General features: G+C 43.7%; 1 protein-coding gene across 10 annotated transcripts in view; it reads right to left on the bottom strand.

The window, feature by feature from the left end:
- The window catches only part of KLHL6 (kelch like family member 6), a 148,201-nt gene that overhangs the window by 67,479 nt on the left and 55,909 nt on the right, over positions 1-24,813 (bottom strand). For 9 of the 10 annotated variants that reach the window (XR_008297786.1, XR_008297784.1, XR_003420803.2 and 6 more), the window contains one exon: positions 6,224-6,389. Coding sequence is in view for 6 of the 10 variants with exons in the window: in XM_053221165.1 (XP_053077140.1) it covers positions 6,224-6,389 (166 nt within the window). In the remaining 4 variants the exon portion in view is untranslated. Of the gene's footprint in view, positions 1-6,223; positions 6,390-6,554; positions 7,371-24,813 lie in introns of those variants that run through there. The other variant, XM_053221167.1, reaches the window with a different exon arrangement.

The following is a 24,813-nucleotide window of genomic DNA, read 5'->3' as shown; positions in this document are numbered from 1 at the left end:
AGAGACACTGTGTGGACAGCAGCAGGCTACTGTTGAGATGGGGACATTTGGTTTCCCCAGAGGGAGTCAGGCATGAGGGGTGGCAGCTGTGCCAGTCTCACCTGCTGACACAATTACAGGGCCCCACTGGTTTCCAGAATTTTCCACTGGGCAGCCCTCCCTGAGGATGCCAACAGCCCCAGCTGCCTTCAGTATCCTGACTTGCTCCAGGCCTTGCTCTGAGGGACGCATGCAGTATGTAGTGGGGAACACACAGGCTAGCATAAGCAGATAGGGGTGAAATCCAGGCTCCTCTCTCATTAGCCATGAAACCTTGATCTTTTACATCACTAAAAATTGGGGGTAAAAATACATACCTCATTTTAAATGAAACCATGTAGGCAAAACAGTTGCCACATTGTGAATGCTCTGGGAAGCACAACTATTACTCTCCTGCGGACCCAGGAGAGTAACCCCAATTTCTTATCACCTACAATGGCCACACAGCAACATTGGTTGACAAAGGGAATGTGTGGGAGAGGATGCATCAGTCAACAGATTGATTTTCTCTAGACAGTAGCAAAGAAATAGTTGGGCTGGTTTTCTCACCTGGATCCATTGGCTATTCCGATGGTGGGTAGACACAATCTGTGGGTCCCTATCAATGACAACACAATTCCATCCGTAATGATGTAATGTAATGAGTGAGACCTGCTTTTGTTAGGTGCCTGGCACTTAGTGGGTGCTTAAAAATGAAGCAATTATTAGTATTAACCTGTGGAATACTACCTCCTCTACCAGCCCACAACATTTCTAAAAGCCAGGAGTGGGCTTCTTAGTGTCCTCTTAAAGGAGGTCAGGCAATTTTTGATGGGGCATTGAGCAGTTTCTGAGGCAGTCCTCATATTCAACTAGTAATAGACAAGAGTGACACATGCCTTCACCGATTCAACAAATATTAATGTACTATGATCCAGATATTGAGTAAGCCAAGAAGCCAGTCCCAGCCATCCGGGTCAGCCACTGACTACATGGCTACCTCATCCATACAGATCTCAGCCCCAGAGGTGTTGTGGAGGCCCCACCTGGGTCTTCTCGGGCCCAGGCCAGATGACCAGACCACCACTCTGGCATCCCTCTTTCTTTCCTCACATCACCCCTCAGGTCTCAGCCTGATTTCCCTTTCTCTTCTAAGCTTCTTCTAACCAGCTGCTCTGTTATCTTAGCCATCTTCTGTCCCAAGACTAAATGAAGGGTAAGCATGGTCTCCCTGACCTCACATCTTTTGCTACCCTGCAGATAAGCTCACAAACCCTTATTCTTTCATGAGTTTTTAATAATAAAAATGAAAGTAACAAATGTGACAAAGTTCTCCAAACTAACATGGCAGTTCTCCACAACTGAAAAATCTTACCAAGTTCTTATAGCCATTGTCCCACAACTACAGTTTCTACAGTTTCTCACTGCCTTGCTTATCTAGAACTCAGAAGCCTGAAGTTCCAGATAAGGCAAGTTCCGGGCAGCCCCCACTGAATGACATTCATCTCAAAAACCCTGCCTCACATTGTGAAGGGTCGCTTGGGCCTTTCCTCATAGGTACTTCTCTTACTCTTACCTTTCTAGAAACTACTTGGAGAAAATATATTTCTCCCCATAATTGGCTAATTAATCACAGCTAAGTGACTGCAAAGTTCCTCTCGTGGCAGTCCATTTAGTACCTGCCACACCCTAACTTTCCTCCTAAAAGAAACTGTCCCACCCTGTGCCACAGCTGACTGGACCAATGACAGTGGTAATGGTAGCTGACCCCAGGGTTATCAGTCTTCAGGAGGCCAGCAACTCATGAAGTTGCTTTGCATGAAAAGGTCTTTTCAAACAGCATTAGCGGTGACTGGCTTGGTCAATCAAATTATCTCTTTCTGGCCTAGGAAATTCTGGCATAGAAGGAATCAATGGATAACAGGAAGAAACTTGAAAAGAGAAGTAGAAAGGGAGGGGGCAGCTGAGGCACAGTGACGGTGTAACAGCTAAAACCCTTTACTACCAGATGGGGTGGAAAACACCAAGATCATCTGGTTCCCATTGATTTCCATCCAAGAAAGGTGGTATCAGCTTCTGTACACATTCTAAAATAACAAGATAAAATGCCAACTCTGGCACACTTTTCTCCATCTACAATTCTGAGTCAATTAAATATAGCACCAGTCCAATTCATTCTACTAACCAAGTGTTACATGAACATGATGAAACAAAACTTTAAATCATGGTCTCTTAAAATCCTAATCCAGGAAAAAGCAAAACTTGGGGTATAGCATAGGAAAATGTCCTCACAGCTCAATGTCAGTCAGTTTATTCAAGGCACAAATTATCCAAAGTAAAGTAAAAATTAACGCACAAATGATGGGAAGAAAATTCCACCCAGCATCTATTATGTATTAGGTATTTTACAAATAGCATCTCACTTAATTCTCACAATAACTCTCCCTGAAAGGTAAGTATTATAATCATCCTAATTTCACAAATAAGAAAGGTGAGACTCAGACAATCTAAGTAACTTGTCCACGTGCACACAGCAAATAAATGACTGAACTGGGATTTACACCCAGGTTCTGTCTGAGTCCAATACCTATGTTCTTTCTAACCCACCATTCTGCCTTATAAGAGACTATTACAGATAACTCAACATGTTTCACTTCTGAGGAGATCCCAACAACATTATGCAGCCATCAAAAAGGCTCTGTATATATTGATATATAACAATCTCCAAAATATATTGTGAAGCCAAAAAAAGCAAGATGCAAAAAAAAAAAAAGTGTATAGTGCACCAATATTTGTGTTAAAAACTGGAAGCAAAGAGTGGGAATGATATATGCACATATACACTGGGGTGTGCATAGAATATGAAGGACAGGGGCGCCTGGATGGCTCAGTTGGTTGAGCATCTGACTGTTGATTTTGGCTCAGGTCATGATCTCATGGTTTCTGAGATCGAGCCCCGTGTCATGCTCTGCACTAACAGCATAGAACCTACTTGGGATTCCCTTTCTCCTTCTTTCTCTGCCCCTCCCCCCCAACACAAGAGCATGCACGCGTGCTCTCTCTCTCAAAACAAATAAATAAATAAAATTTAAAAAAAGAATATGAAGGACAGCAAGATACTACTAAAAGTGAAGATAGCAAAATGTTTCACTGTCTCCCCTTCTGTTTTTCTGAATTTGGAACAAGGGTATGTTTTATCCATTCAAAAGAATATTTTTTTTTAAGACCACAAAGTGATTTCAACAACCTACAAATCTCTGTCCTTTGTGGTGTTTTCAGGAATGAAGATATCCCCAGTTTTCTATACATCTGAGTTTTCAAAGCAAGTTATCCAGAAGCAACAGACTTTCTAACCAGACACCTAGAGCACTCTTCTCTTGTTTTCATAAGAATTAACACTCATTAGGAAAATTAGTAAAACAGCCTCAGAGAGAACTTACTATTTTTTGCCTAGAAAGTGAATGAGATTTGGAAAATTTTGAGGTGAGGGATTACCAGGATAGGGGAATCAATAATAAACAGAACGTGCTCTATCTCTATCCTGTCTCTGTCTTCCTCTTCCTTCCACCTCTCATTAAAACCAAAATCTCTGTTGAAGCTCACAACTTGAGAGAAAATGAGAAGAAGGAGGAGAAGGAGGGAAAGGAGGCAGAGGAGGAGGATGATGACAATGAAGACAACGGAGAAACTTTATGCCAGAATGATTTCCAGATACATTAAAGATTTAAATATCAAAGCTGTGGACATAACAAAACTAACAGAAATTAGAAGTGAGTAAGTATATAATTAAGCAATAGGGAAGGTCTTTCTAAAAACATACAACGAAGGCAAAAAACATCAAGGAGATGATCAATAGATCTGACTAAACACTAATTTTAAAATTTTATATGTAAAAAAAGTCATTACTAAAAATCATGAGTCAAATAACCAATGGAAAATATTTGCAACATTATTACAAAAGATAACAGTCTTTACTATCTAAAGAATTTTTATAAAAATCACCCAAAACTGAAAAGGAGAACAAGAAACAGAAACACAAACTCCATCCTCACTGAAACCAGGAGATATCAGTAACCCCAAACCACAGAATGTGAAGACTGGAGAGTGATTTTTTTTGAGAGAAGAGAGGTCAGACCAAGTGCCTACAAAGGAGTTTGTCCCTCAGAACCCCAGAAAGCAGAAATATTAAAGTCCCAGGGAAATAGCAAGGCCGGGGCAGATGGGGCTGATAACAAGGGTGGGTTTAAGAAGAATTTAAGCCTCCTGGGACTCCTCCCCACCTCTTATAACCGAACAAAAGATAGATTTTTTGTTCCTGCCGGAAAAGATTTATCTCTGGAGAAACCACACAAGAGAGGTTCTGGACTCAGGGACACCAGAAACTGAGAAAGACACATGAGGACATCTTACTGAAAACAAGGAGGCTAAATAAAGATTTGCACATATACCCACACCCACACACCCACTGTAGAATACATGAAGCTCTGTTTTAGCCCCCAGGTAAAAGCTGAACTAGATAGAGGCCCTATCTGACCTGGGAAGGATTTTGCTGAGGTCAGATTGTTGGAGCAGTTGTGGGGGAGGGAAGGAATGCGATATAGCTACTGAGTCCCTCACTCCACATAATGAGGAGTATTTCCCTGCCGGTTAGTAAGGCTAAAGGTGTAAGCAGGTAAGGACAGCGAAAGGGGGGAGGGCTGTATGTGGGGGTGGTAACTGACTTGGACACATCACCAGAAGGCATGACCAGTCCTGATGGAAGTAACTTGCTCTGTATCTTTACAATACCCTGAGAAAACTGAGACAATAAAATTGGCAATTATTCGTAACTCATCAGTGCTGTTTTATAGTTGACTCTCCTCCCTCTTTCTACTCTCCCTTCCTTGCTGGACTCCACAGATCCTGCCTAGGCTCCAGTCTCAATAAAAAAAATCCCATAGCCCCTGGTCTTGACTCTGGGCCCCTCATTCCCCACCTGTTTCCCCTCAACCACTGACCTACTGAGGATTCAGAAGGATACCACCTCCCCAAGTCCCAAACCATGCACAAGATCTGATGTTTGTCTCAGTCCCTGGGAATGACCTGGTTTGTCCCTAGACTCTGTTTGTCAATAAATCTCAACATCCTCAGTGAGACAATCTCTGTCTTCACCCGGCAAAACCAAGTTTAAGGTGTACTTTTAGACCTAGGCAAAGATAGTAACTTGGGATGGGGCCCCAATGATAACTGTGGATGCAACTGACAGAATCTATGGATCTAATTAGTCAATGAAGCTAAATATACTTGTAGTCAGATTGCAACAAATGTAGTCAAAAAGAAACAATAAAACTTAATCCTAGGGACACCTGGGTGGCTTGGTTGGTTAAGCATCAGACTCTTGACTTTGGCTCAGGTCATGATCTCGAGGTTAGTGAGTTTGAGCCCTGCATCAGCACTGTCAGTGCAAAGCCTGCTTGGGATTCTCTCTCTCCCTCTCTCTCTGCCCCTCTCCCACGTGTGTGTGTGTGTGTGTGTGTGTGTGTGTGTGTGTGTGTGTGTGCGCGCGCGCGCGCTCTCTCTCTCTCTTTCTCAAAATAAATGAATAAACTTAATTAATCCCCAGGGTTGTCTTTTATCTTCTGCAATACCCCTCATGAAAAGTGCTCTTCTTTCATACCCACCGCAAAGTGCCGACCAGTCAAGGTCGGGCATTCCCCCCAAGTCTAGACACTTGCTCCCAGAGAGACTGTAGGGTCTAGTGGCAAGCATGTAGCCCCTGGATGCAGAAGGCGCAGGGTGCAAATAACCCCCTTCTCTGTGCCTTGCTCTTCCTACCTGTAAAATAGGGAGAAGAAACTGCCTTCCCTTCCTTCCCAGTAAGGATTCGAAGTTATGAATATGAAGTGGTGACTGGAACCCCTGGCTCCAATTAGGCTTCTGCAAATTGTAGTTACTGCAGTCAGGAAATACATATAGATTCCAGGCACCAAGCTGCCCTGGCTTTATGGCATTAAGGAGTCAATGCCACATCTCACCCCCTCTGAGGAAACTTCCAAAGGAGCATCTTCTGACTTTCAAGTAAGTAGAGGCCCAACTAAGTGTGGATATGAGAATGGTTGTATGTATGTCCCAGGTATAGGCCTGAGAGCCAGTCCAGACAGATCTCTGAGGAATCACTGCTTTCCCCTGCTCCAGAGGAAAGCACTGAGACTATTTCTTCACACACCTGGAAAAGGTTAGCAGCTTCCAGGACCCGTTGCACATTCTGCTTGGTGATCAGCGCCTTGCTGGTGTATGTGTAGTCCAGAAGAGTGTGCATGGTCTCAGCATCGACCCCTTTGATAATGATCCTCTTCTCATACTTTTCTTTTAAATCATTGCAGAACATGGCCCTGGAAGAGAGATGTGTGAATGTGAGTGCTACCATGACCTTAACAGACCCCCTTCACACCTATCTGCCCCCACAGAACAGCGAGGTCCCTAAGGTCAGGACCTGGGATGATTGTTCTGTGTTCCTCTAACACCCAGAACACACCAGACATTCAATTAATACTTACTGAACTGAGGTGTCCTGCTCTGCTGTACCCAGCTGTGGTCCCTAAGGCAATCCCAGATCTGAAGGAAGAGTAGGAGCCCTACTGGCAAAGCTGGTGGGATCTAGAACTACTTTATTGGCCCAAAGAACTACTTTAATGGCTCAAAGTGCTGGAGAGTCTTCTGGGAGCATTGTAGCACCCTTCTCCTGCCCAGGCCTTCTCAACTACTAGTACCCCAAAACAGGGTTTCTCATTCAGTTCTCAGTTCTCATTTAAGCCTTCCTCTGTCCTGGAAGCTGGCCTCCACACCCAGGCCTGGCCAGCTGGGGCCCGAATGCCCTCCAGTAACACAAGAGATCTTGCTAGTACCTCTCACTCCAGAGGCTCAACCCCTGTCTATGGCTTGTCTCCCAACTGGGAGCCTCGAATTGCCTTATCATAGGACAGAACTCCCCAAGGCCATTACTCTGTCTCACCTCTAGCTATGCTTATTCCCTCCCCAGAACTAGACTATTGGATATTTAGTGTCTATCCTGGAAGCAGGGGAACAGATGGAAAAGATGTTGATCTTGACATGGGATGGACCAAGATTTGAAAACCAGATCCACCAACTCAGAACTTGGACATGTTACTTAATCTCCAGGAGCTTCAGCTTTCTCGTCTATAATGGGAATTTTAGCAGTCATTTAAAAGTTTGATGTAAGGATTCTCAATAACTAATAGATAAGTAGAAATACAAAGATTTTTTTTACCCCCTCCCAGGCTCATATGTGAATTTATCATGCTACCTGGACATTGATATTTGAATTATCAATTCCTCTAAAGAAAAGTATGAGTAATTTTATTTATTTTTAACGTTTCTTAATTTATTTTTGGGACAGAGAGAGAGCATGAACGGGGGAGGGGCAGAGAGAGAGACACAGAATCGGAAACAGGCTCCAGGCTCTGAGCCATCAGCCCAGAGCCCGACGCGGGGCTCGAACTCCTGGACCGCGAGATCGTGACCTGGCTGAAGTCGGACGCTTAACCGACTGCGCCACCCAGGCGCCCCTTTATTTATTTTTAAAATGCACTGAAGTCCTACTGTGTTTCTGGAGTTTTGAAAACTTAAAAGGTATCTAAAATATAATGATTGCATAAATGATAAGCAGGGTAAAGATGATTAAATATGTGAGTGGAGACATGAAGATAGTCTATGAATGAGGCTAGGAGTGCCACTGAACTGTCACTATAGGTGGGCCTCCCATTTGACCAATGCAAAAGAGAGACCATCTGGTCAGTTACATAATCACACAATTTTTTTTTCAATATATGAAGTTTATTGTCAAATTGGTTTCCATACAACACCCAGTGCTCATCCCAAAAGGTGCCCTCCTCAGTACCCATCACCACCCTCCCCTCCCTCCCACCCCCCATCAACCCTCAGTTTGTTCCCAGTTTTTAAGAGTCTCTTATGCTTTGGCTCTCTTCCACTCTAACCTCTTTTTTTTTTCCTTCCCCTCCCCCATGGGTTTCTGTTAAGTTTCTCAAGATCCACATAAGAGTGAAACCATATGGTATCTGTCTTTCTCTGTATGGCTTATTTCACTTAGCATCACACTCTCCAGTTCCATCCACGTTGCTACAAAGGGCCATATTTCGTTCTTCTCATTGCCTTGTAGTACTCCATTGTGTATATAAACCACAATTTCTTTATCCATTCATCAGTTGATGGACATTTAGGCTCTTTCCATAATTTGGCTATTGTTGAGAGTGCTGCTATAAATATTGGGGTACAAGTGCCCCTATACATCAGTACTCCTGTATCCCTTGGGTAAATTCCTAGCAGTGCTATTGCTGGGTCATAGGGTAGGTCTATTTTTAATTTTTTGAGGAACCTCCACACTGTTTTCCAGAGTGGCTGCACTAGTTTGCATTCCCACCAACAGTGCAAGAGGGTTCCTGTTTCTCCACATCCTCTCCAGCATCTATAGTCTCCTGATTTGTTCATTTTGGCCACTCTGACTGGCGTGAGGTGATATCTGAGTGCACCATCACACAATTTTATATATAACAAATCCAAATGCTCAGAGAATTACTATTGTTCTCAGCACAAAAACTATATGGAACTTCCCTTATGAATGGACAGCAGCCTTGCAACATTCCCACCAGAGACAGTATATTCATGAGGCTGATCCTTAATAGCTATAGCTGACACAATTCCTTCAGTCTGATTCCCACAAAAACCTGTTAACTCCCTCTTGCCCTCCCAGGAGCTGTGGGATCCCAGCAGTCCCACAGGCTTGAACAGCACAGCTTATAAAAACAATTACTTGGAGGCAATGGAATTAAATTTCTTTCAATATGCCATACATTTACTGAGCACCCTCTCTGCATAGAATACTGGGCTAAAGCTGGAAGGGATTTAAATATCAGGCAGTCTCTGGACTTAACTGAGTCCCCCTAAAATTCATATATTGCAGTCCTAACCCACCAACGTAGACAGCGCTTCTAGGAGGTAATTAAGGTTAGGTGAAGTCATAATCCAATAGGATTTGTGTCCTTAAAAGAAGAGGAAGAGACATCAAAACTCTATCTCTCTCTCTGCCGTGTAAGCATACAGTATCTGTCTATAAGCCAGTCTTCACCAGAAACCGACCGTACTGACACTCTTATCTTGGACTTTCAGACTCTATAATTGTGAGAAAATAATATTTTATTGTTGAAGACACCCAGTCCATGGCAATTTTTTTATGGAAGTCCAGGCTGACTAATATAGGCTGTCTCTCCCCTAGTCCCTAGTTGTTCAGAATCTAGCAGGGACACATCTGCACAAATAATAGTCTACAAGGGTCAAAAAGACTTATACAGTGCTGTGGAGGCAAGGGGTGGCTTCTCATGGAGAAGGAAAAGGTTGCTATGTGACAACTGTGGATAGGACATCCAGGTAGTAAACATGGTAAGTAGATGCAAGAGTGTGGGACAGGCAGAGGATCTAGCAAGCACATGGTTTGGCTGGAGCCCAGGGTGATGAGAGAGGGTGGGGAGAGATCAGTCCAAACAGATAACCTGGGTCCTGACTGTGGAAGGTACTAGAGGCAGGCTAAGGAGTTAGGTATTTTATTCAGTGGGCAATGGTGAGCCAATGAAGGTTTATGAACAGAGGCAGGACTCAAAAAGAACTTTTTTTTTAAGTTTATTTATTTGAGAGAGAGAGAGAGAGAGAGAGAGAGAGAGAGAGAGAACAAGCAGGGGAAGGGCAGAGAGAGAGAGAGAGAGAAAGAGAGAGAGAGAGAATCCCAAGCAGGCTCCGCACGCCATCATCACAGAGCCCAACTCAGGGCATGATCCCATGAACTGTGAGATCATGACCTGAACCAAAACCAAGAGCCAGACACTTAATCGACTGAGCCACCAAGGTGCCCCAAAAATAACATTTTTAACAGGTGTGTTCTCACTTTAGTTTGCTGGTGATGGATGCATTTGGAGTAAAGCATTAATTGCACCCAAACAGAGCCGGGAGGCTTGTGACAGTGCCAAAGCCTTGTCCCAGAAACTGTACTACTTGAGGCAGTCACCATGCTGCTAAGTGACTGGACCTCCTGAGCTTTAGACACATGAACAGGAGCCTTAGAGAATCATTATCTCCCAGCCAAGTAAGTCACTGAAATGGGAAAGTCCCAGTGTAGAGCCCTGATGATAGAATGCACTTCCCCAAAGTGGGACTTCCATGCCAACACAGAGAGAATTTGATCCTTAAATCCTGCTCCTCCTCCCTTTTCCACACCTCCTATTTCTGTCTGGGAATCCCCCATCAGTTTCTTTTCCCTATTTCCTAATCTGCAAAACAAAGGTACCTGCTTCTGGTTTCCCAGGAACAATCATAAACATCAAAAATCAAAAGTCCCCAGAAAGAAAGAGACTGAGAAAAAGAGAGAAATCACTTGACTAGCTGACTTTTTGAACCTTTTGTGTTAGCCAATGAGATCTTCTCCCTAAGGTCTCCTAGTGTCCTATCCCCCCCACCCCCCACCCCCATCCCTGTTCTAATCAACAGTAATCCTCCTACCCTCCCTCCTCCTCTTCTCTTCCTTCAACTGGCCTCTTTTCCCTCAAGAATATGACAGCAAGAAAGAAACAACAAATGTGAATTCCGCAAAGTACTTGGAAACAGAAAGGCAGTGATGTCATGTGGGCAGATGACCGATTTAAAAGCCATTTTTGTCAGCCATAAATCCTCCTAGCCAGAGATGAATGGTCATCTGCAGAACCGCATGCCTTTTAAAGTGGTGTCACACAGGACTCACCTTGCTGCCTCCTGATCACATAAAGAACCCTGCCATCACAACATCCACACAATTTCTTCCCAGATCAGCCTGTCCAGGATTTGGACAACTTCACTTGCTAAACCTCCCCTTCTTTGAGCCCCTAGAGCAGCACTGCCCATAGAAATATAATGTAAGCCAAATGTGTAATTTCAAATTTTCTACTAACCATGTTTTTAAAAAGTAAAAGGAGATGAAATTAATTTTAGTATCTTTTATTTAGCCCAATACACCTCAAATGTTGTTTCAACATGTAATAAATATTTTTAATGAGTTATTAATGAGATAACTTACATCCTTATTCCCACAGAGACTACAAAATCCCTCATAGACATTTTATACTTAAAAGCACATCTCAATTCAGACCAGTCATAACTCAAATGCTGAATAGCTGCATGTGGCTAGTGGCTACTCTATTACATAGCACTGCTCTAGAGTATCACCCAGATCTGCAATCATCTCAGGGGGTGAAGTAAATGTCACCCACATAAGGGGCACCTGGGTGGCTCAGTCAGTTAAGCGTCTGACTTCGGCTCAGGTCACGATCTCACAGTTTGTGAGTCCAAGCCCTGCGTCGGGCTCTGTGCTGACAGCTCAGAGCCTGGAGCCTGCTTCAGCTTCTGTGCCTCCCTCTCTCTCTGCCCCTCCCCTGCTCATGCTCGGTCTCTCTCTGTCTCAAAAATAAACATTAAAAAAATTTTTTTAAAAATGTCACCCACATAAATGTTATGTAGATCAATACACAGAAAACGGGACGTTTAGCAGGAGACGGTGGGCAGTGATGATGGGGTCAAAGCTTCACATAACTGAGGCAACATATCAACAGAGTCCCACCGAAGTACAATTGAGAAATGCTACCTCACGTACAATGTGATTTTAAGATTAGTAAAAGGTGAACTTTGTTGAATCTGTATGATCTCAAACATGCCAATGAAAACTGGAAAAGTCTAATAGATGTTTTAATATTAAATAAGATAGGAATATAAATTCCCTAATTCAATGCCTTCCACTTTGAGGGGCTCATTTGAAGTCTCTGTGTATGACACAATTATTGGGATCTCTGGGATCATCTGGACTCTTGATCAGGCTGTCACTGCTAGACAGAGCTTCCGAATTCTTTCTTGTAATCAGTCACTGAATAACATCCTGCTCCAGCTCAGCCCATACCCGAGTGGGTATCTTGATTGCCCAGAAGCTGACCCTTGTAAGCTAGTGACGTGTTTGGGATATAGGAGGAGCAGGACAGGGGAAGGGAGGAGGCCAAGCAAGACAAAAGTTGGATAGAAAGTAACTTCAGCCTAACCCTGCAGGGGACTGCTGGAGAATATATACTCCAGAGCCGTCTCAGCAAGTGGCGAAGGCGCTGGTCTGATACTCCAGCACCTCCTGACAGTCTTAGCTAGGGGCCACCCCAGGAGCAGGAAAATTCTCAGGCACTTCTGGCTTTCTGTGTATATGAATGGGTGTGCACAAAGGGGCTCTTCCTAGGAGTAGGAAGAGCCTGCAGTGCTGGCTGTTGGAAGGCAAAGGGGGCTGTGGTCTAGTCTAGGCTCTAATACAAACTCACTACAAGACTTTGTACTAGTGAGCAAAAACTCACCCCAGTGAGTTGTTGAGAAGAATGAGTGAGATAATATAAACAAGGTGTTAGCACAATACCCAGCACTTACTAAGGGAAGGCATTTGGGACCAGACCAGAGGAATCTTGTCAGGCTGACGGTAGATACTTGGAGTAGGCAGACCCATCACACTCTGTCTTGCAACCCTTGACTTGCCAGCATTCAGCCTGGTGCATATCATCAGGTAAGTGGGTGTCAGAGTCACTGCACTGCTGTCCACAACCCCTCCAGAATAGAGTCAGACTAGGGCTACACACAGACTGGTCCAGAGACATTAGCATGGTGCCTGTCACACAGTAGGAGAAAGGAAGTGCTCTAAAGACAGAGTCCTCTCTCTAAGGCTGTTTTTGCCTGCTTTGGCTCCCCAAATCCCAGCATTTCTCTGCTCTCTTCTGAGACTTTGTCACTGATTTTCTGTCACTTAAATACACTCTCCTGGGACACAATCATATTGAATACAGACAAGGTGAAACTACGAGAGAACTACATATTTCTTAAAGACCAAACTCCCAGGCCTCCTCCTGCTCTCTTGAGCAGTCCACTGAAACACTGAGGCAAAGTTGGGACCCCATAAACAGTATATAACCTATATAAGGTGGGTCACCCTTAGATATCCACTTTAATAACAGTTATCTCTTATGTTTATGTTTATACACTTTGCAGGACAAACAGCCTTATCTTCCTTGATTATTATACCCATTTTATAGGTGATAAGACTATAGAAGTAGAAGTTAAGTGAATTGCCCAAGGCCATACAGGTTGTCAGCAATAGAATGGAGATCAGAGTCTAGTTTTGGACTCTTATTCTAGAGCTGAACAGTGAGCTGAAACCAAGAAAATCAGCAGAAGTTCAAGGCCATATTGGGGGCCATTGGGGGGTCAACTGAGTGAGAACACTAAGTGAACTGGACTAAGTTTTGCTCTCTAAAAACAAAACTGAGTTAGTTGCTAACCATTTACTCCTTAGCTTATACTCAAGATAAATACAATTTTTTGTAATAAAAAATACTTTCTAGACAGACACTGACCAATTCTCATGAGATTCTAGTAAAACAGAGGTAGCTATTAAGATCCTCATTTTACAGTAGAAATAGTCTCAAGCTGGGAGCCAGTTGCCCAATACTCAGCAATGAGTCAGTGCCAATCCCAAAATAGAGGCTGGGCAAGTGAGCTCGTCTCCCACAATAGCCATGAAAACTTCCATGGGCCTAAGAGTCTTCTGGAATGAAATCAGGGCATGGCCCCAAACACAGCCTGGACCACACTCTTTTCTGAGTTCTGCCGGCCTTAATCCTCACTTCATTCAGGTCTCTGCTCAGAAGTCTCCTCAGAGAGCCCCTCTCTGATGCTGCCCCCAATATAGTCACCCCCTAACATCTTCACCTCCTTTATTTTTCTTTACAACCTGTCACAACCTGAAATTAACTAGTTTAACAGCTCCACTACGGGAGCTGAGTGAGGGCATGCATTGTAATCACCACTGTATCCCTGGGGCTAGAATGGTGCCTGGAGCCTAGTAGGGACTCAGTAAATATTTGGGGAGAAAATGAATGAATGAACAAATGACATGTCCTTCCTAACCCCTGTGTGTTTGGCTTTGACAAGAATCAGCACCTCCAAAATTACCAAACACACTTGGGAGACTGAGGCTGAGGAGGCCTGCCTCATAAGCCCTCCACCTCCACAGAGAACTCCCATCACACCCCCAAGTCCAGGGCCTGGAGCTTGGAAAGGACACAGCCACACCGGAACATTCCACTTAGACCTCTGCTATTCCTAAATGTTACCAATTCATAATCTTTCACCTAGCCCAACATTACTATGGCTTACCCCTTCCCTGAGCCTCCACACCCACCTCCTCCCTCCTGTACCTCTAAACCCAATTACAGACCAACACCCACCATCCCCACTATTTCATTCCTAGGCTAGGTCCACCCATGCTGCCCCTGTTCTGTTCTTCCTCTAATCCCCTCACCACCCCATTTATACCAGGAACTAACTCCTCTGCATTAGTGACATACTCTGTGTTGACTAGCTCTAATATTGGTTAACTGAGTAAATTCTATTTAAGAATATAAATGTTGAGGCACCTGGGTGGCTCAGTCAACTAAGCATCTGGCTCTTGATTTTAGCTCAGGCCATGATTTCACAGTCATGAGATCAAGCCCTGTTTCAGCTTCTGAGCTGGGCATGGAGCCTGCTTAAGATTCTCTCTCTTCCTCTCCCTTTGCCCCTCCCCTGCACACACATTTTATCTCTCAAAAAAAAAAAAAACATATATATATATATATATATATATATATATATATATGTTAATGTCTACATAATTGGTTAAAAAAATTTAATTAGTAATCATGTGCTGCTCAATGAATAGTATTATTAAGAAAAGATTATTTGGATATAAACCCAATGTGGATGGTCAAAGGGGTCTCCACTGAAAAAAAGCAGGGAGTGAGCACATGCAGGGGTGACCTAGCATGGGATGACAACACTCCTGATGGTCCCCAGCTCCTCTACGCCGAGGGCACCAAAACCTTTCACCTGCCATTTCCTAACCAAGGGAAGGACATAAACATTTGGTTCAGCCCCATTTCTGACCTCAAGGTGCTCCCTAAGCCTTACGATATAGACGCTGTCCCAACACTGGAGTCCTGCCCACATTTCTGGCCTGCAGACAGTCCAGCCTCAAAGCCAGTGGGTCTCAAAGTATGTTCCCTGGACCACTTGCATTTGGAATTCCTGTGATGGCTGGTAAGAATGCAGAATCCTGAACCCCACTCACCCTAGACCTACTGAATCAAAATCCCTGGCAATGGGGCTGGAAATATGAATTTTACTAGGCTCCCCTAACCCTTACCCATAATTCTTTGGCAAACCAATGTTCAAGTACCAATGCCCTATGAAGAGGTCACCTCACTTCCCAACACAAGCCCCTATGGCTCACCCTGAGAAGGAGCAGATTGCACACAGTTCTACGTCAAAGAAATAACTGGCTATGGTGCTGGGGCAGACATGCCCTTGAAAATCTTCCCTCTCTGTAGATTCTCCCTTTCACCTTCTGAGATTCAGCCCTCCTAGAATTCCATGAGGCCTAAAGCTGCCTCCCAAACTGCGGGTAGGGGGTGGGGCACGCAGGCTCAGATGGAAGCTGGCCTCATCCTGGCCTTGTAAGTCTTTCTCAAGATTAGCTGTATAGACGGGGTCCCTGCAGCTTATATTCAAGTAACACAGTTCATTAGAGCTAGGAGTTCCGAAACAGGATGTGGTGCCAAACCCTATTAATAATAAACAGTGTGCAATTCTCTGTTCTTACCCGCAGTTCACATGTAAATCTCACACACCTGGAGAGGAGTCTTCAGAGAAGGATTTGAAGGTTCATGGCCATCTCCAAGAGACATGACTAACCACATGCTGCTATCTCTATCTGGAGCCTGGAGTCAGCTCCCTGAACCCCCAGCTGCTGACTAAGTCTTTGCTCCAAACTGACAGAGGAGCTAGAACCCCAGAGCTGCCCCCCACCTGACTCTAAACATTATTAAGCCCTGAAATAACTGCCTCCTACCAAGCTCTTTGCCCAATTTCACCACTCCTCAAGGACACTGCACAGGCATCTTTGGGGACCAGAACTCCAGCCATGTTTCTATAGCACCAGTGTCCCTCCCAGCTCCACTGGACCATTGCTGAGGCCTCAGCATGTCATGTAACTCAGCCCATCCAAATTTATGACAGAAAGGGCTTGTTCTGTCCTGCTACATCAAGCAGGGTAGAGTATCAGTCATAGCAAATGCTTATGACCAGGATTCAGCAATGATTCAACTACAAAGATATAATAAGCAGTTCTTATTTTTCCTTATTTTTCTTATTATTCCTAATTTTTTTAGTAGGTGGACCCAGATTTTCCTTTAGGAAACTATCCCTCCTCTAATTTCAGTCTGCAAGGTTTGAATAGAGCTGGTCCCACATCCTAGACCATGGGTGAGCACAGTCCATGGCACATTAGTCTCCCATGCCACAGTGATCAGTTCACTGATGGGCATAGGAAGGAGCCAGTCCAATCAAAGCGAATCCTAGAACTTTCCCTGGGACCCCTGGGAAAGAGAAGTTCTCTTCCTGCTGTAACTGCTGAGCTGGGAGAAATAAAAGTTTGGAGCAGCTGGATATTTTCTTGCCTCCATCTGTGAAGATCCTCCCTGAGAGAGTAACCAACACAGAGGAAAGCAGAGACAAGAGACAAAGAGAGAAACAGTCCTGATGATATTATTTGAACACAAGGATCAAACAAGACCTAAAGTCAATACTCTTAAACTTTTAAATAATGTGAGCAAATAACTTCTTTTGTTGATATGCTTGAACCCAGTTTGAACTGAGTAGCTACCATTTGCAGTGCACAGTCCTGACTGACACAATTAGACAAATGAATAATGAATAACAAATGGGCTCAAATGCTAAAGAACATTGTATTAAAAGTGCCCAGAAAAGGAAATGTTGATGTACGCTCAACATTGCCATACAAGACCCCTCAGAGTCTGGTCTAAATACCCCCTTCCGAATCCCCTGAAGCAGCTATGCCCAACAACTAGCAGTTTCCGGTGTGTGCCTCTGTTTACATCAACACCCTTGGGCCAGACAGGCTTCTCTATGTACACTCTATATAGCTTATTTTTTTAGGTGAAATCTAGGCCCAATGTGGGGATTGACTCATGACCCCAAGATCAAGAGTCGTATGTTCTATGACTTAAAACTCCTGGAGATTAAGCCAGCCAGACGCCCCTATATAGCCTATTTTTAATGAGTCTTCTCCTCTATTAGATTTATAAGACTCTGTAAGCCAAGCGCTAGATTTTATTTCTCTCTCAATTCTTATTTGCTGGCCCACAGTATAGATTTAATATTTGTAAGATGGATGGATGGATGGATGGATGGATGGATAGGTAAGTGGACAGAAGGAAACTACACATACAGTGCAGTCCTGTACCTGGTCCTGAAGGCCAAGAGGATTTGCCTATTTTACACCATACTGTCCACATCTACATTTCTCCTCTAACTGCCATGCGAATAAATAACAATGAGCTCCAAGACCCAGTGACCTGAAATGAAGTGTGTGTATAGAGAACTGTATTATCCAGTGATTCTCCAAATTGGTAACCCGGGCCCATGATATTTACCCTAAGCCCTCCCACTTGAGATGTTATAGTACAAAACATGGTGGTTGTTCTCCACCTTAATTTGCTTTAGCACATCTTCCATCTCCTTGCCAGAGACGAAACCTGGCTTCCCCTAACAAAACACCACTTCCCTCTTCAATGAGGTCTGCTCTGATTCTCACTTCCCACTGGGCCACGAGCAGGGTCAGCATTTGTGCTCACTGTCCACTGCCACATCCTGACCAGGCTGTTTCCCTAAAGGCTCCTTATCACCACCCCTTTCCAAACATTTTCCATCCCAACCCACAGGACCCCATCCTGGTCTCCTTATGACCTCCATGTCATTAACCAAAAGTCAAAGATCAGCCTAGGCTTAGAGACTTTTCTGAGCATTCCCTGGTTCTGATCACTTAGAAACATGTGAACTGGCACTGGTCCTAATCCTCACCCAAGGTATTCAAATGTTGAGGCATAAAAGTTATCCCTATTATGACAGGGCAAAAGTGATCACATACATGTTCCAGACTTCTCCCTTCACCGGCTGCCACAGAGGAATCTGGACTGCCAGGCCTGTTCCTTGGGCTTTTATGACACAGATCCAGAGGGAGAGGGGAAAAAAATAAGAGATCCTCCAGCTGAGAGTGGAGAGGAGTTTTAAAGCCAAAGGTGAAGAAGGAGCTACCATAGATTGGCCTATACTCTTCCAGGAAGCCCTCTCTGATTGCCTTTTTTCTCCGGTCTGACTTAATGCCCCTTCTGTAAGCAGAACTCCATCATATTACCTATACTGAAACATTGATATTATTACCCTATACTGAAGCATTGATTTACCTATCTTTCTCCTCTAACTGACTGTGATTTTGTTGTCAATAGGGAACAAGAACTCATTAATCTTTGTAAACTCAGTGCATGGTAGAGAGTGGGGTCATTCATTCAATTGACCTTGAGTGCTATGTCCACTAACCCCACCTTCCAAGAATTATTCACTGGGCATCTGCCCCTCACTTAATTCCCCAAACACCAAAATTCCCTTGATATCTACCCCAGACAAACCTGAGCTTACTCTACATGACACATGATCTCCTGAATATCAGTAAGCTCTTACTTGACCCTGAACCTGAATTATTATATGCATACCTGTCAGCAGGTAATTTTTATAGATCCTTGAATATCTCCTCAGAAACAGCTACAATGCAACTTTTGGTTTGATTGTGTTTTAAAGTCATAACAATATCAGCACTCCTATAATTACTGTGGCCTTAAAGCTTTCCACAAAAGTTAAACATAATAACAGAATGACTACCCTTACAGCAGAGAATACGTAGGTTGCCTGAATGATATTTTTTTCATAGCAAAGGAGACTTACACAAAAATGGCCTCTCCAGGGGCTCCTGGCTGGCTGTTGGTAGAGCATGCAACTCTTGATCTCAGGGTCATAGGTTCAAACCCCACACTGGGCCTAGAGCTTACTTTAAAAAGAAAAAAAAAGCCTCTCCAAAATAACTTAAGGTGGCTTATAGTCTCAGAGATATTATAAAATGCAAAACAGTAACAACAAAAAGTAATAAAATAAGATCTAAGTAATTAAAGTAGGAGACTATGTCACTGAAATCTAGGCTAAGGAAAGCTAATGCATAAGCTTCCTGACAGCCAAAGCAAAGGCAGAAGTACAATAAGTTAGCTAAGAAAAGAAAGTAAACCAGCATTTATTAGCCCTCTTTAGTATACATTCATTTTTCCTTTTGTCTAGTGCCTTCCCTTTCTGGGAAATGCTCTCCCAAGTCCCACTCAAATCATGTGGTTCAAATAGAAGCTCTTACCTTTTTACCAATCTCCCCTCCTTTGCCCTGCCCTCCGCCCCTGCTTTTGGCCAACTGTGAACTCCTAAACTAAACTGGGCTGATCACTGTGCCCCACCTCCCTGACACAATGATTGGTCTAGGATTGGGTAATAGAATGGAACAGAGTCTTTCCTGGGGGCTTTTCAAACTGAAGCCAGCCCCTCAGTTTCCCTCTGGAACCAACTGAAAAGGAGGGAGTCTTAGAGCTGCCAAGGAGCAGACCCCCAACCATGTGGCAGAAGTACATCTGAGAAATCCCACCTTAGAAAGAAGCCAAGTGAGAGTCGAAAGAAAGCACCCTGACTGCATTCAAAGCCCTGGTTCCTCTTCTCCCCGGGCTCTGCTGCATCCCGGCCCTTCCTATTAATTGGCTGTGTGGCCAAATACCTTCCTCTTTTGCCAAAGCTGATTTGACCTCAGATTCTATTCCTTGCCATCAAAAGAACACTGACTAATATAGGAACATTGAGCAATGTGACCGATGGTGAGCTCCAAGGCAGTTTTACCAAAAACATACATGTTCTTCATATGGGCAGCTCTTCTCATGGACTGTTTAGTGTTTGCTATATTAGAATCTACTCTGCAAAGGCATTTTCATCAATGGACAGTTACATATCTGTGTACTTGGCATAGGGGTAAAGTTCAGAACTTAAGATGTCAATGATGAGTGTTTGTATTGTGTTTTAGTTGAGAGCTCCATGGAGCATTATTCAAAACAGGAGAAGAATGGACTTTCTATTCTGAGTGAAAGAAGACCCACATGCCCTAGACACCAGGGGTGGAGATGACAGAGATGATATTTTATTAAAAATTCAAAGGACCTACATGCACTTCTGCCTTGAGGCAGCAATTCCTGCCGAGTACCTTTCAATCCTAAAAAAAAAAAAAAAAAAAAAAAAAAAGTCTGCAGGAGTCTCTATGTAGGCATAGCACATTTGTGTCCAGATGGTCATGTGAGTAACCTGCTGAATCCACAACATTCTGAAGCATTCTGGATTTAACTGATCCTTCAAATCTTTCCTATAATGACCACGCTTTATCATCCTTCCCTTTTTTAAAGTTATGCAATAGCCTCCCAACTCTGTGAGGACTTCCTGCTCTGACCAGGATGCTGCCTATCAGTGACTGAACCTTCAGGAGGAATGTCAAGTTTTTATGGATATCAAATATGTAGTAGGTGTCTGCTGAATGTCAGCCATTGCAATGGTGTCAAGGACCCTCCCATAGCTCACACTCCCAGCCAGTTTCTAGACCATGCACGATGGAGGATGCTTACATGCCACACAGTCTCACATGTATACAAGAGCCACTCAAAGTCTGAAGGGAGAAGAGAAGTAAAAGTGCAAAATAATTGTCCTCTTGCCTGTAAGATCTCAGGATCATTATCTCTGATGCCTATGAGACAGGAATCATGGAATTCTCTAATATCTGTATATTTTTCATGATACCTTAACCCTTACTCTGCACCTAATGCAGGACTGGCACATAGTAGCTGCATATAATGGATCCTTGTCAGTTTTTGGTTGCCCAGCATCTGAAACCCTCCCGAGGTATGGCAAATTCTCCCTCTAAATGAGATGTGGTGTGTGGCAGAAGCACTTCCTGATCCAGAAGCTGCAAAGGCCCAATGCACACTTTCCCAACTTCTGTCACAGCTATTGCATTAACATGCGTAACTCAGCTTTGACCAATTAGATAAACTTACCCTAGGCTAGGAACTGGGAGCTGGAAAGGCAAAGAAGCAGAGACAGAGGAGAACCAATTCTGGTGGAAGCAGCAGCCTCCAGTTTCCAGGAATTGCAAGGGAGACAGTGCCAGTGGCCAGAGCTGTGCTAGCCTTGGCCTCCAGGATCCTGCAACAGTGGGGGAATTCTCCCCAGATGGGTTCTGGGTGGCTTTAAGCTGTGGTCCTGGCCACGACCTGGCCTCCCTGGCTCCTGTCTGTTTTCGGAGTTTGGCCTTCTGAGGAATTCTGTGAGTTACCTACATAAATCTTCAAAAAAGCCAGTTGATTGCTCTTCCTTAGAATGAAGAAACCTGACTTGTTATCATGCATAAAATGTTTAGGCAAAAAAATTCATAAATGATCTATTTTATTACATGTATTTCGCAAACTTTACTGGGATGGATAGACACAAATCAGTAGCTTCACTGTGTTGTAGAACAGCACTGAACCTCAGAGAGGCCAAGCAATTTCTCCAAGATTTACACAGCCAGTAAGTGGCAGGGTATAGACTCAAATGCCAGTGACAATGTTCTAAGATGGTGTTCTTTCCATTATACCAAGCAGTTACTGGTTCCTGCCCCAATTGATGTCCTACAGGTTCTTGAGGCCCTATGCTTTCAAAGCATACTGTCTCTTCACCTCACATCCTACTTCCTTATTTCTTATTTAATCCTTTGACCCAGACTGGTGCCCTAAGCCATGCTGAGTCTTCAATGCTATGGGGATCTGTCAGCTCAGCCCCCAGATGCAAATTGGCTTGAATGTTCCCATAGTGTTCTGCCTGTGTGTGTGTGTACGTGCACATGGAGGCAATAACTTTTACACTTTCTCCTCACCTACAGCTTACATAGACTATACTAGTGTATGGTAGAGAGGGAAAGTTAATAGTCTTGCACAGTTAATGTCCCAACAGCCACATTTCTGCCTGATAGAAAGGTCTGCTCTCAGTTTGGATCCCAATGGGGAAACCATTCTTGCTATCAAAGTGAGTTCCCTGGAGGGTGAAATGGAGACAATGCTATCCACTAGTTGTTACCTAATTGTTGATATTATGGAAATCCAGCAAAGTTCCTGGCATGCAGTAAATACTCAAAAAATATTGTCCTTTCCAGATCCCAAACTGCAGAAATACTTATTCCAAATATGTTTATCACCACATCATTTATAAAAACAAAAATATTAGAAGTAACCTATATTCACAATGAGAGAATGATTTTCATATTATGCATCTATTAAAAATGGTAGCTAAATAAATAAATAAGAGTTATGAAAACTATAGGGGAAAGATTATAATGAAACAAGATGCAAAGCAAGATGCAAAACTGTATCTAAACTAATTTTACAAGTATGTAAAATATTCATATGAAACAAAGTAGAATAATAACACCTAAACGAAAACAAACTTTATCAGAAAAGTCCCATAATCCCCTGTCCCCCAAATCTTGCAGTCAGATGTGCTCTGACATTCAGAATTGTTTGAATATTACCATATCTTGAATATTATATAGCACCACCAGCATTCCTATATCCAGAGCACTAGTACTCCAGCAATGAATATATGCATAATGGAATAAACAGACTCCAAGTAGCCTCTTCTCAGTTCAGGACAGATGTCTCCATCAGACATGTGCAGCTCAAGTCACAAATTTGTCTGCCAAATAAGTTCTAAAAACCTTCTCATTTATCAGCACTTGGGGGATTTTAGAATTGCTGATAAGAAATTATAGATCTATAGTACTTAAATATTTTTTTAATGCTTACTTATTTTTGAGAGACAGAGGGAGTCAGAGTGCGAGCAGGGGAGTGGCAGAGAGAGGGGGAGACACAGAATCCAAAGCAGGCTCCTGGCTCTGAGCTGACAGCACAGAGCCCGACGCAGGGCTTGACCCCACAAACCAAGAGATCATGACCTGAGCCAAAGTCAAATGCTCGACTGACTGAGCCACCCAGGTGTCCTGGTCTATAGTACTTAAATATTAACCACCACATTGATTCTACTAAATGAACAAGACTAAAAGCATAAAATGCAGGACCCAATGCTCGAAGTACAGTCACCAGTTCACTTGATCAGGCATACCCACTGTGGCAACAGCAATACTCAATGCTTTCACCATTAGCAAGATTTCTAATCCAGACCCAGATGGCCTTAACTCATTCTTGTTTTCCTTAGCACTTACTCTCTCACCTGTGCTTGCCGGCTCCCTTGTAGACCCCTTACACCATTATGCAGAAAAAGCAAAGGATTATAACCTCTACACATGGTTTAAGAGTAGCCTCTCAGGGCGCTTGGGTGGCTCAGTCGGTTGAGCGTCTGACTTCGGCTCAGGTCACGAGCTCACAGTTCGTGAGTTCAAGCCCCGCGTCAGGCTCTGTGCTGAAGACTCGGAGCCTGGAGCCTGCTTTGGATTCTGTGTCTCCCTCTCTCTCTGACCCTCCCCCACTCATGCTCTGTCTCTCTCTTAAAAATAAAAAAAAATTAAAAAAAAAAAAGGGTAGCCTCTCACCCTACTTGCTGCCATACAGTAATTAGTTAATATATAATAATAATATTAATAGATTGGGCCCAGAATGCCATTCCCATTCCTGACCTGTGCTTGATTTTTGTAGCCAGTGGTCAAAATCCCTTCATCATGGACTCAGGGAACCAGACCCAAAGACCAAGGTACTGAGGTACAAGCAGGAGCCAAGGTCCAGGCAGATTTGGGGCAGCAGCAGCAACAAAGGAGCTTGCTATCGACTCAGCCTCAGCCTGGAAGCTCTTTTATTCATGTGGGAAGGGCAGTCATCTAGTAGGACTATAAGGAGCCTGATGATCCCTCCCTACATCACCACTCCTTCCCTCAGCCACCCCTGAAATCACAACACGATTGCCCTCAGGGGTCAGCCTCACCTATGGAGTGTGCCATATCTACAATGATTTGTTGTTCCCTGCCCCCCAAAATGGCGAGAACCACTGGTTTAGATGGAGATCCTATGGGAGGTGGGTTCAGCATGTAGGATGCACAACCAGTTCCAAAGACTTTGATTCGGGGACATGTCCAAAGGCATAACACAAATGGCAGCTTAGTGGTCTTTTTTTTTTAATGTTTTTATTTATTTTTGAGACAGAGAGAGACAGAGCATGAACGGGGGAGGGTCAGAGAGAGAGGGAGACACAGAATCAGAAGCAGGCTCCAGGCTCTGAGCTGCCAGCACAGAGCCCGACGCAGGGCTCGAATTCAAACACTGCAAGATCATGACCTGAGCCAAAGTCGGACGCTCAACCGACTGAGCCACCCAGGCGCCCCTTAGTGGTCTTTTAAAACACACGACTAGTTTTATAACATTTTAAAAAACAATTACTATGAATATTAAATTATGCTTTCCTTGATTTTCCTGCTAGGATAATATTCAGACACCTTGACATTTGGCTGTTGACATTTAATGTATGTCACGAGCTACTTTTTCAGCTTTATTCTCCCTTGCGCTTTTCTCAGCCTCAACTCTATGTATTTTCCCAACTTCCTCATTCCACTCAAGACTTCTAAATAGGCCCCCAAAGGGAAATACATTGTCTGAGTTACTAATATAGTCCCTGTTTATAGCCACCATGGTTATATATGCAGGTAGACAATAGCTGGGCAGCAGGTCCAGAGAACATGTGTAA

The sequence above is a fragment of the Acinonyx jubatus genome, chromosome C2 (assembly GCF_027475565.1).
Source record: "Acinonyx jubatus isolate Ajub_Pintada_27869175 chromosome C2, VMU_Ajub_asm_v1.0, whole genome shotgun sequence".
NCBI classification, from domain to species: domain Eukaryota; kingdom Metazoa; phylum Chordata; class Mammalia; order Carnivora; family Felidae; genus Acinonyx; species Acinonyx jubatus.
The sequence above is the reverse complement of the archived record's forward strand: the minus strand, read 5'-3'. Positions and strand labels throughout refer to the sequence as shown.